This window comes from Netta rufina (assembly GCF_964035555.1).
Source record: "Netta rufina genome assembly, chromosome: 1".
Classification (NCBI taxonomy): Eukaryota; Metazoa; Chordata; class Aves; order Anseriformes; family Anatidae; genus Netta; species Netta rufina.
In genome coordinates, this window is record NC_140123.1 from 122,134,520 (window position 1) to 122,147,582 (window position 13,063).

The following is a 13,063-nucleotide window of genomic DNA, read 5'->3' on the forward strand; positions in this document are numbered from 1 at the left end:
ACACAGGCATTTGGGATGTCCAGGGAACGTGCCAGTTGGGAAAGGCAATAGAGTGATTCTTCATTTAATCTTCATGTTTATAGGCAGTGATGGGACTTTGCAATGGCTGACCTGGAGCTGCAGGGCCTTTGTAGGCTGCTAAAGAAGTTACCGTGTGCAGGATGAAATCTTGCACACTTTACTCCTGAGAATAGCCCCAGGGTAAAGATAAGCATGAACTCTTCTCAGGGGAGCAACATAAGCAGCATTTGTCCTTTAATCACAGACCAAGACTACTAAACTGCCAGTTTAGCCTGTTCTTGTTTCCTACCTATGTGCATAAACGAGTCCATGAGTCTGGCTTGCTCCCCCTCTCTCTAAGCTGGGGTCCTCCAGCAAGCCCCTGGTTGAAATGGTTTAAAGGGAAGAGCAGAAGGCTGGTACATGGAGGAGGGGACCTCTACACTGAGAGCAAGCTGAATTTCAAGCCTTCCAAAAGACTCTATCCACCAGGTCCTCTGGGATGGGCCTGAGTTGTTCTCAATGCCAGTGTGAACACTCCCAAACACACTTGGCTTGAGGCTTCCAGGCAGTGTTTATGCATCGTATAGAAGCAAGAAAGGGCAAACATATAATAGCTGACCTGGGGCTTTGCTGTCCTGTCTATTATCTAACAGATTGTGCCTCAGAAGTGCTGTTTGACTGTTTGATCTTCAGTGAGGAGGTAGCATGGCCTACAGTCATCTTCCACGTCAGCATGGTATTAATTCATATGCATAGAGATACACAGATATGTAGCTGCGTGTTGTTCATGCTGGCACCTTCCACCAATGGGACGTGGCACATGGAGAAGTATATCAGTACGTCAGCCTTTTTATACCAGTAATTTCCAATTTCTATTTCAGCTCATGTATAGAGAGAAGGAGAGAGACAAAAAGACTGACCAACAGGCAGGAAAAAAAAAAAAAAAAAAAAATCTATAAAATCTTGCTTTGCAGTTCATCCAGTAAAGGAAATATATGGTGTGTAAACCTTGTTTCTCATCAGGCTAATTCGCATTCATATAGTAAGCTCTGATTCTCCTGCCCCTTGCGCTGTTATTTCCACTAACATCACTTATCTCTGACATGAGTCAGCATAAGAAAGACCAGATCAATGTTTTTTTGTCTGTTTCGAGAGAGGACATGTGTACCCTATCTTTGCTAACGAGTCTGAATGACTGGAAAATATATTTATAAATGTATTTATAAAGATAAAGCTATCTCCAAGCTCTCCATTCATTGCACTATTGTCAAACCTAATAAGCTAAGACAATTGAAATCTGCTGGCATGGGGAAGCAGGGAGACCTAACTGTTGAAGTGACCTGCACATGGATGGAGCTGCACTCGCTAGGACTGAGTTGCTTTGTGTGCGACACCCTTGGCTTTGAAATGACGCCTTGATCTCCTCAGTCTGCAGTAAAAAGAGCTTCTCACAGGCTACCATGGGACATCTCAGCCTCTAAGCAGGGAGCGACTTTGCAAGTGAATATGTAAAGACCAAACAGCCCGAATGCTTTCACTGCTCATAGCATCTAATGTGGTTGGATGGATGTGTTCCATCCTAGCAGCTTAGTCATGGGAAAAGATGCTATTGTGGAATTTAAGTTAAAAGTCAGCTAAAGCTTGGAAGGTTGTGAGGAACTGGGGGCTTCAGGGTGAGCCCCTCAGAATGATTCCATGGGCAGGAGTATGCTATCTCGTGAACCACCTTTAATCCAGGTGAAGCTCACCTGAAAGGGAAGGTGGCCCCAGCACAGACCTGGCTGAAGAAGTTTGGAACTGGCCTGGGGTGTGCTCTGGTGTTTCTCTGAGTTTAAGAACCAATGTTTTGGTTCAGTGCTGTGGTCTTCAGCCTCCAGAGTTTGAGCTCAGGCCTGAATCAGCCTTTCCAGCATTCAAAAACTTCCAAGTTCAAGAACCTCCAAGATGTGATGTCCTATATCACAAGGCCTGCCCTGCCTTTTGCTTGATACAGGAGTATCCTGTTGTTTTATGGACTCACTAAAAATTAACTAGTGTCCCTAAAACCTTCCTCCTCTCCCAAACCTTTTTGCTGCTCCTAGCATGTTAATGAGTAGCTACGGTGTCCTGCAGCAGAACTTGCAAGAGTCGGTGGTCTTGGCAGAATAGCTGCAAAGGGCATTTTGTTTAATAAAAGGGCTGAACTTTACAGTGACCTTCCCTATGTCTTGGAGTGAGACTTGGTCTCTGGATGTACACACGGGGCCAATGAGCACAGAAAATGCAAATAGGCTCCCTGTGTTCCTCTGGCAGCGAGCAGGCGGGCACTTTCTGGGCGCTGGGGCAGGTTCCCTGCAGATTCCTATTGTCCTTCCTAAGGAGGCATGATTTACAGCGGTGCTGGCTGCCTGCCGGTGCCACCCGCCGCGGGGGCAGTCCTGGTGGCTCAGCACCGCTGAGAATCAGGCCGGGGGTCCCAGCAAGGGTGGGGAGAGCAGGGCAGGGGGGAAAGGAGGAGCAGGCGGTGCTTGCTGACGCTCAAACACAGGTCTTCCAACAGAGGGACCTGCCGCGGGGGGAGGCCTCTCAGCCCCCACAAGTCAAACTGTACAGAGTCACAATTAGTCGTCGTCATCATCGTCGTCGTCATCATCATCGTCGTCATCGTCGTCGTCATCATCGTCGTCGTCATCATCGTCATCATCATCGTCGTCATCGTCTTCAGTATTTATCTTCCCAGAAAGCACGTCCTCTATCCAGTCCTCCAGCTCCTCGGCCGAGGGCAGGTCGTCATCGTCTCTGATCTCCATCCAGACGCTGTCAGCCTGCAAAGAGATCAGATTCGTTGCTACTGTGGTGGGAAGGACTGGGCTGCGGGTAGGATGCAGGGATGGTGGTGCCATTAGCTCCCTCCCTGCTGCCTGTGGGCAGGACCAGCCACAATATCTCTCTGCCAAAATTACCGCTCCCCCACAACGTGCCATTGCATCTGACTGCGAGCAGTGGGACTCTTTGATGGGTTTAGAGGAGAGCATGGTGTTGTTCACCCTGTGTTGTGTGCCTGATGCCTGCTCCTGCTCCTGCACTGCTTACACCTGTCAGCAAGAGCTGGACTATGGGTCTTTACCTGGACTATGCCCACCCCCCAGTCTTTTTTTTTCCAGCTGTCTGAATTGCTTCCATAAACTGAAAGGGTGAAGTGGGGAGTTCAGTAACAACACGTCTAAAATGGAGTAAGAATGTGCTGTCTAATTGCAGCTATTAGCCAGGGACAGGAAGCACGGCTTAGATTATCTCTGAGACCTGGAAATGAAAGATTTTCTCTCTGTTTTGCTAGAGGTTCCTTGGGCAAACACCTGAGTAAGCCTTTTTCTCTTTGCTGTCCCCTCTCTGTGAGACAGGATCAGCCTCCTGTTTCACAGAGGCGCTGTCAGGTTACCTCATACAGCATTTGATGTTGCAAAAGCAAGGGCTTTTCTTATGCTGTGTTTCTTCTACAATATTTTCCTCCTTAAACTGAGCATGCAGCTCTTACTTCGTGCAAATGACCTTGTCCCTGACCCCAGGACTGTTCCTGTGGCAAAATGGGACACGTTCAGACAAACTGGAGAGGAGTGGGCCCATTGCATCTAGAGAAGATCCTCTGCAAAAAGAGCAGCAATATTCTGCAGCGTGTCATGGCACTAGTCCTGAGCCACAACAATGTGCCGGGGCCAGTGGGGGCCTCTGGGAGCTCTGCTGTTTGCATTGGCAGGTTTTTAGAGAAGTGATGGGGTCAGAAGGGTTATGTCCACTGAAGCCAACAGGAGTGTTTATTTGTTCTCTGCTGTGTAAGCCTCACTTTGTACCTGTGTAACTCCGCTGAAAGCAGTGATGTAACACTGAAATAGCGAAATGAGCTCAGTGTTTGTTTTAGATATCACCAGCCAACCTAGAACTTTCTTAAATCTCTCTCTTGAGGAATGGAAAACAGACTTAAGAGGAAAGAAGTAAAACCTGCAAATACTATAATCAACAATCTGAAACGTTTACTATATCAAATCTAGATAAAGTATGAGTTTCTACAGGTCTCTTAGTGGCTGTCAGATAATAAGGCATATGTTCCTGCCTATTACTGCTTTGTAAATGATTCTCTTGCTGCTGACAGTCCTGCTTTCATGAATTTCCATTGATAGCTGTTTAATGTCACTTTGACGTGACTTAAACACAGCCAACTGCAGTAAATACAGCAGAGAGATATATCACGGGCTAGTAATATAGACAAAAAAATGGAAGACTTGGGCTCAATTTCTGGCTTGTCTGTCCCTCTATCTCATGATGGTAGGTGACAGATGCTACCTTGGCTCTCTTCCTTTTTCTTTGTCTGCCCAATGGTCCAACAGATGCTGCTCTAAACTCCAGGCACATCCAGCCAGCATTGCACCTACTCTGTAGCTCCTAAGCCAACATGAGCACCTCCTTCTCATTCCCTTCAACAGGATGGGCAAGATACAGGGCCTTTGCTTTCTTTAAAACACCATTGCTTTGCCTTCCCTGCCACTGTGCACAGGCAACCTGACATCAGACCAGCTTGAAGGCAGATGGGGAGGTGGACACGTCTCCTCCTCCCACCCCAGTCCCTCCAGCACCTCCTCCTGCACAGTGGTGGCTGAGACGAAGGACGGCCTGGACAAACCCTAGTACAGCCTCTTCACCCCAGCAGGATCCCTCTGTTACCAGTTTATGTCATATTCTTATCACAGCTGTGCATTTATTTATTCATTTTTGATCTGTGAGGTTGCTCCCCATCATCTGTTGGGGACCATCTTTCCCTCCTACACACAAGCTGTGCCTTTCTGCTTCTGCTGCAAAAACACCCTCCTTTTTCCCCAGTTCTCTGCTCTAAGCATGACTTTTCCTCCACAAACCCAGCCAGGTTCAATCAGAGCAGCATGGACAAAGGTGCGTGCTGCAGGACAGGGTAGAAATGTGAGACCTGGAAACTGAAACCTGGCAAAGCCCTGAAGCTCAGGCCACAGGAAGGACACTCCTGTCCTTGGCAGAAGTGTGTTGTGTGCAGCTCAGCAGCAGAAACATGCTCAGACTGAAACCCCAACGTTGGAGATGTTAGAGCTCCACTTGAAAAAGGGATGAGGTGGTCCTGATGCTTCTTCCTCAGGGAAAAAGCCTGGTCTCCTTGAACTTGGCAGAAATCCTACTGATGTCAGCAGATCTGTTTTCTGCCTTGGGCCCCAGCATTTTGAGCATTCTAATGTTGGGATTGCCAGATTTTTGGACAGATGATACTCACGTCTGTGACGTTCACCACGCCGATCTGTGGCCTGAACAGGTCAATCTTGAAGGTCTTCTCCCAGTAAGTGATCAGCTGCGGGAGCGAGAAACAAAACTCAGACCAGGACCTTTGCAATACCCCTTTGTCTAAATTCAGCTGGACAACCCATGGGGAGGGGACCACACATGGAGGCAGGAGGGGAGAGAGGCCACCCAAATGAGCAGCTCCCAGTGATCGCCCCTAGCCCTGCGTCCCTTCCTTTGCAGCCTGTGCACGGGCTGGGGCGATTCCTGCGCTCCTGTGAGTGCACACATCCAGGCACCAAACCAAGGAAGGAAACCAGCCCCTGCCACTCACCAGAGGAAAGTCGTCGGGGTCAATCCACACAATGCTCAGGTCGGGATTATCGGTGTTGTCCCTGGCAACCTGCTTCAGGATTTCCAGGAACTCAAAGCCGTCTGAAATGACAGAAAAACCTCTGCAGCCCTCTCCCACAAACACCCAGCTACTTTTGCTTGTGTTTTTTTTTGACTTCCCTCGCCCTCTGTGAACGCAGGAGTTGTTTATAATTCTCATTAAAATGCTGTCTCCCTGCCTTTTCTTCTGATAATAAGGCTTTTAATTTGGAGCATCCTCCTCGGGTATTGAAATTAGTTACGCATGAATTAAGCCTCATAATCCCTCCACGGAGTGGAACACTGTCAGTGTTTTCTTGTGGCAAGGGAGGAGCTGAGCCCCTGCGAGGCCGAAGCTTTTCGGCACGCTGATGGCATTGAGAATCACCGATTCCACGGCTCTTCAGGAACCAGTGCTCACGGGTTTCCTGCATGCATGTGACAAAAACAGCCCTCAGCACGTTCCCAGTTCACACAGCAAGACAGACTCAGGGTCACGGACAGATCTCGGTGCCCAGGCCTAAACTTCCTTGCTGGTTGTAGGAGTTGTGGGAGTCGTGCGAGGAGGAAAATAGCCTCCTACCTGGATCATCTTCTTCAGCAAAGGCCACGATATGGATTCCTTCCATGTCATCCTCCTGCAAACAACAAAACTGTTATTGATGGGCCAGAGAGAGAGGACAGGGTGGTTTCTGGAGACGAAGAGTGGTGGGATACCTTCGAACACACAGTCACAAAAGGAGGCCCCGCTGGGACACCAGAAATGGGAGCCGAGGTGAGGCTGGGTTGTGAAAGCAGCAGGCACTGAACCAGGTTATTTGGGTAGCATTGCTGAAGTGCCATGACTAAAAATGAGGTGGGCACTGTGATGGCAAAAGCGAGATTGCTTCTGATGGTGTGGGGCAAATCCTTGCTTGCAGAGAATGTTGAGGACCCACGAGCATGGCAATAGGGGCTCACCCACCATGCCCAAGGTCACCTTACCTCGTCAATTTGCAACTGCTTCTGGGACAACAAATATCTCCCCATCACACTCAGCCCCAAAACATCCTCCTTCAGGGCCTGTGAAGGATGTTCCCTCCCATTATGGGAGGTGAGGTGGCTTATTTGGCATCATTTGGGTAGGGAAGGGTCTCTGCTTTATGTGAGGGTCTCTGAACAGAGAAGGGCATTGAGTGGGAGGCTCAATCTGAGGCTAAAACGAATTGGGAATAGAAATGACAGCCTGGGAGGCTGCTTCTCTCCATGAGACACGTGAGCAATGGGTAATGATATTGGCAAAGGCCAATCGATCTGCCGGCTGCTTCATCATCCGCCTGCTATGAATGTCATCTCCCACGGAACGGCTTCGCGTTCCTCACCCGCTGCTGGTCCTGGTTTCCATTTCAATTGGTTTTAATGCGAGAAGAAATTCCCATCTAAATGCTAATTTCTTTTCCATTCTGAGCCCAGAGGTGACAAAGCCACCATCAAAAACTGAGAGAAAAAAAAAAAAAACAACACTGAAAGATTAAGTGGAAAACATTATCTTTAAAAACAATAGCAGGTGTTGGGCCTTTGCTAGTGTCTTTGGGGAATATGTTTTCACAGGAGCATTCTGGGCAGATTTACTTTGGGATTCAGGCCACTTACAGCTGGCAAAATCTATAGAGTTGCTTTTTCTCCATATTTACCAGCAGCACTGTCAGACAGAAAAATACAAATATATATAAAACCGATATATATATATAAGTATATATATATTGTTATCTAATATACCTATTTTCTGACCTCCAATGCAGCAAGTAAAGCTGGAGTAACTCCAGTGAGGCCACTGGTGATTCTCTGAACTTGCATCAAGACCAGAACCCAGCCTGTTGTGATGTTGATGCAAGTCTCCTGCTTGTAGCAGAGGCGAGCTCTGTATTCCCAGGCTGTTTTTCAAGCAAATATCCCACCACTGACAATTCATACTTGTCTGGAGGTTATTTTAGAATGTATTCAGTATGAAATCAAAATCACTGCCTGTGAAATTTGGGTCCCACTGAAGCCCACGAAAATAACTTTGAGGGACTTCAATGGATCTAGGAAGCCATGTTCTACACAGATTCTGTATTTCAAAACAAATGAAAACCTATCACGCCTTAGTGACTCATAACTCCTGATACAGTTTTATTACCTCTGGCCTTGTTGTATTAAAGATTCCCAGGGTTTTTGGTGCTTCTGAGTCCCATGGCATTTCGTGTTATATATTGAATGCTGTTAAAACTGCTGTACTGAGATTTTTGGAGGAATGACTGCAACTACTCTAACATCTATAAAGCACCTGCTCAGCTTTTTTTTTTTTTTTAAAATTTTTTTCCAGCATTCAGCTGACAGTTAAAGTTCCCTAAATGGCTATTAACATCTTATTCATTCACAGCAAAGGAATAATTTGTAATACACAATTTTTCTTTAATTCTGACCCCATCCCTCTTCCCCTACTTTGCAGACCAGGAGAGACCTGTGCATGCTATCTTTTCCAAACTGCTACTTAGTTCTTCATGACCGCTGACTTGCAGCTTTCCCACGCTGTGAGAAGAGCAATCAACAGATGATTTGCTTTGCAATCTATATAATTAGCTGAATTGCCTGCCCTCGCTTGCATTTTGAATTGTACAGCTGCTCCAGCACAACTTCCATGAGTCATCCATTCGGTACAATCTCCGTAACTCCCCCAGTGAGAAGGCCACCATGGTCGCTCCACCACCATCACTGATGCCCATTAGATAATCCTTCCCGACGGTGCTCTGCATCTGTATTCCTTGGTTGCTTCAGAGATACTCAACAACAGATACCTTTTGGGGAGGCTGGAGTAGTTACTTAACTGAGACCAGCTTCTGGTCTTCCATTTCTTGGAGAGAATAGTTGGGTCTTGGGAATTAACTGTTTATGATGCTGGAAAAAATTTTATTACTATTGTTTGTTTGTTTGTTTATTTTTTGCCTATCCAGAGGCTGGAGCTTTAGAGATGTGGTTCGGTAGCCAGAATGGGTTTGTTTCTTGCTGGAAACAAGCAGGGGATGCAAGGCTCCGCACGCACATGTGCTTACCCACGTCTCAAACATGTCTTCTGGACGCAGCTTCCGCAAGGTGGCTCTGAAAAGAAGACAAAAAGGCTCTTTGAGGACACGTCTAGCACTGTCACACACAACACTGTTGGTGTCAAGGTCAAGGTCACCATGGCACATCTGATCAGTGGCTGGAATCAGAACTGTAAGCCATCACATTCTGAGCGTGAGCCTGGGGGCAGAGTAGGTCAACTTCTGCTTTCATGCATGGTGATAAAACCCTGCCCTTGCCCCCTCTCGAGTCAGTGCAGACGTTATTTGTACTCGGGAAGATGAGACGCCTCTCTGTGCTGGGGCACGCTGGGGGAATCAGTGCCACACATGGCAGATTGTTCTGTCTATGCTGAGAGCGTGAGCTGGCCCATTCACTTTTGTTTTGCAGTCCCCGGGCTGTTCACACTCTTTTTTTTTTCCCTATGGGGCCTTGTTCCCTTCTTCTGTTAGTTTCAACCCAGCTTAATTCCATCATAAAAATCCCCCCAGACTCTGCTGAAGCAAAAAATAACCTCTGGCAAGAAGAATTATATCATAATATCCAATGGAATGAACATTTAAATTGCAAGACCAACCAGAGCAATTTTTTGGAGAAGTAGTTCAAACCAGATGAGAAAAAGGAATAGTAAATATTTTTGGACATATCCAAAGCAGGAAGCCTGTCAGAAAGCCTAGCAGGTTGAGAGGTGAGCACCCAAGGGACACGAGCCCATAGCAGACAAGTACAAGTGGCCTTTTGCAGCTCTGCTGACTGTGGCATCAGTGTCCAGGGAGGTTCCCCCAGCAAAGCAGCTCTTTGTGGCAGACCAGCCCCAAAAAAGAAGTGTCAGTCGATGAGGGCCTAGGACAAATTGGTAAAGGGAGTGGCAGCATATGGCCAGGATGAGGTGGCATCAAGGAGATGCGTTACCTGTCGCTTTGGTTTGCCTCGCTACCAGAGCAGTGGAGATTCACATTTTTAGAGGTTCCTAAGGGCTCTGAGGAGCCAATTAAGATTCATAGCATATGCTTTGACATGATCATATGCATAACATATTTTTACATAATCTGAAAAAGCTGGGAAATAGGAAGATGACAGCATTTGCTTATCATATCCAATTACTCAGACGGCCAACACCAGGCCTGACGGTGAGGAGTTACAGAGGTGTCTCCTGAGACTTGAGCGTCTGCATGATGGATAGACATATAGGAAGTAACGCACTTGCAGAAAAACAACCCTGATTGTACAGGTGCAGCAACGGGCTCTAAATTAGTTATCATCAATTATTGCCTCTCAGCGAAGAGGCCCAGGTGTCACAAATTGAGAAATCAGCAGCTCCAAAGGCAAAAGGCAAAAAGAAGTTTGCAAATGGTTAGGAAGCAGCTGAAGAGCAAAACACATCATATTGGCATGGCAATGGACAACTCCACTATGCATCCCCACACTGAAATGATTGTGTTTCGAACCATTTAATTGCAGAAGTGATACAGGACAACTAAAACAGGTAAGTGGAAACGTGGTAGTGGTAAACAAAGGTATGGAATGGCCTCTGTTTCATGGAGATTAACTGAAGGAGACCTCATTGTGTTGAAAAATAGGTGACTAAAGAAGTGACTGTAAAAAGTCAGGAATGATAAAAAGAATTGAAAGAGGGAATAGTTAGTGGTTGTTCCTCATAACACAAGATCTAACAGGCATACAGTGAAATTATTAGGTAACAGGTATAAAGTGAACAAAGAGGAATACTCATATGATACAATGCATAGTTCACCTGTGGAACCCATTACAATTGGATACTTTCAGCATCAAACTAGAAATGAGGTTAAAAAAAAATGACTATAAAAATCAAAGAAATAGCCACTAAGCGCAAAGTCAGGGATACAATTTTTGACCCAGAAAGCATCCTCATTGCTCTTTGTCAGAAACTAGAGATTATGGTGAATGAATGCATATTAATGTACTTGTACGTGGCTTTTCAGATGTTTTCTCTAGCCATTTTCTGGGGGAAGGTCTTGGAGGAAGGAAGCTTGGCGTAAAGGACTTTGAGCATGCCAATATATATTGATATCTGTGGAGTTTCTCCACATTTACACCAGTTGCTCCCCTGTGCTAAAGAGAGCAAAGTAAATGCATTGTAGGTGACTTCAGGAAGCAGAACTCAGCCCCATGTCGCTACACCAAAATGGGGTGTCCCCCAAAATGCTGGTCCACCCCCAGCATTTTGCACAGGTAATCAAGGGATTCTAACCTGAGCAGGCATCCAATTTCTTGAGATTCCGTTAAATTCCCTTCTGAGCCTCGGCACTGACAAAATAAATGGCTCTTACCGAGTGCAACGTAGCATCTCAAGAAATGTAAGATATGGGGAGTTTTTACTGCAGTTCTGTGCTGATGGAGAGCTTGCCTTATTAGGCTAGCATTTAGCTGACTGCGTTTAATCAGCCTCCTGATGCTGCTGCTCCTTGACAGAAACAGCTTGGGAAAGAAGATGGGAAGGGCTGAGGTCAAGAAGTCCAGGAGGTCAGCAAAGTGACCTGAGAGTACATGGGAAATAGAGGACCCCTTCATATCTTTAAAAAAAAAAAAAAAAATAATAATAATAATAATAAAAGGCAGAGATCTGTCTCCAAGTTGCAGATTCAAGACACAAGCTCCTGTCTAAACCCTGTGTATGTGTGTGAATACAAATCTCCCTACTTATGGTGTCCCAGCAGCATCAATGGCCCTGTTTTTCTTTAGTTCTTTTCTGATCCCTTGTATTTTTTAAGGGTGCAAAAGTCCAGTACTTCACAGGTAGCTGTGCCCTTATATTTAACTCTGTGTGTTTATGTGGGATTAGGAAGTAGAAAGACCCATCAAAATCTCAAGTGTGGGTCAGCAAACAGCCAAAAGGTGGTGCTTATCCTCATTTTTACTGAGAAGGGCTGCCCTGGAGGGTCAAGCCTGTGATGATGGACACCTTTGCTCGCTTCTCATGCATGCTACGAACCTTTTGTGCTCCTTCACGAATTCAACCAGCTCCTCTTCCGTGTAAGGTTTATCAGGGATGTGAACAGGCTCATCCATGAACGGTTCATAGAAGTCCACCTCGTTCATCTTCAGGCCTAGCTTCTTGGCGACCTGTTGCAGGGCAGATGGCCACAGGTGAGTCAGCCTGAGGTGCCCCCTGGCCCACCCAGAGCCTCTGCTGGTGGCAGAGCTGAGGTCAAGGTGTTTTCTCTCTCTCATAGCTTGAACTCTTAGGGGTAGCCAGCAAAACACAAACGAATCTTTCCTTGCTATAAAAACCACTGATGCTTTTTGCACTACTAGTGTTGAGCACTGGGGCAGAGCAAGGCCAGAGTCCAAGTCTCACGAGCCTAATGGAGCTGGTTATGGATCTGACATTGTACTGCAGAAATGGCCTTTTGTCTTGGAACAGGGCCAAACCCAAAAAGCAGACACAAATACCACAAGTCAGAGGAATGCTTAAAATGAGGAGCTGGAGCCAGATACTAAGTCTGGGAACATCCTGAGCCTCTGGTAAACACCATGTAAGTGGTAGATGTGGAAGTTAAAGGAAGAGCAAGGCTTTGTGATAAACACGGGATCTGCTTGCACCTTATGCCTCTTGTTCCATTTTTTTTTTGGATGACCCCTATTTGAGCATATCCCATTTATACCACAAATTCACAGAACAGCGAGGTTGGAAGGGACCTCTGGAGGTCATTTGGCCCAACCACCCTGTTCAAGCAGGGTATCAGCGGGACTCCCAGGACCACATCCTCTCATTCTTTGCACCAGTGCACCCAAAACACAACACCCAGAGATTTAGGGAAGGTTTGCTCTTAACTTCTTACTTCAGAGCCTAGACCTTTCTAACTGAAAGACTCTGAGCCATGCAGAAAGGAGGCTGTGAGCTCCTGTGGTGAGGTCTGTGGATGCTTACCCCTTTGTCAAAGGTGGCAAAGAATTTGATGTAGGGCTGGAAGTGTTCAGCAGCTTCCTCAAATGCCTTGTAATCTGGAAAGTGAAAAAGGGAATGAAGAAAAGATGTCATAGACAGCTGGTCTCACTCTGATCAGCGCAGAAGCCACAAGGGAAGAGCAATTATAAAGTATTACAAGATACAGCAGATGACAGCACTGTGTTTCTTCCACCCTTCCAGGGTTTACAAACAAGAACCATTTCATGTGCAGCAAATGGGACATGCTCTGTGCAGTCCCACAGGGATCAGGAAAACTACAGATCCCAGCGTGCCACACAGATCAGGGACTGCAATCAGCAAAAAAATCCTTGGAAAAGGAAGGAGGTGCTCCAGCATTGGCGCCAGGCTGCCCAAAGTTGTCCTGCTTGCTGCTGCTTTACATTT

At 46.5% G+C, this 13,063-nt stretch overlaps 1 protein-coding gene across 1 annotated transcript in view; it reads right to left on the reverse strand.

Moving 5' to 3' along the window:
* Window positions 1–762: 762 nt before the first annotated feature.
* Window positions 763–13,063, reverse strand: part of CASQ2 (calsequestrin 2) — a 28,541-nt gene continuing 16,240 nt past the window's right edge. The window contains exons 5-11 of the mRNA XM_084304084.1: window positions 12,641–12,714; window positions 11,702–11,832; window positions 8,721–8,766; window positions 6,233–6,287; window positions 5,612–5,712; window positions 5,273–5,347; window positions 763–2,807 (exon numbers count right to left, since the gene is read on the reverse strand). Coding sequence (XP_084160210.1) covers window positions 2,604–2,807; window positions 5,273–5,347; window positions 5,612–5,712; window positions 6,233–6,287; window positions 8,721–8,766; window positions 11,702–11,832; window positions 12,641–12,714 — 686 coding nt within the window. The 3' untranslated portion in view covers window positions 763–2,603. The remainder of the gene's footprint in view (window positions 2,808–5,272; window positions 5,348–5,611; window positions 5,713–6,232; window positions 6,288–8,720; window positions 8,767–11,701; window positions 11,833–12,640; window positions 12,715–13,063) is intronic.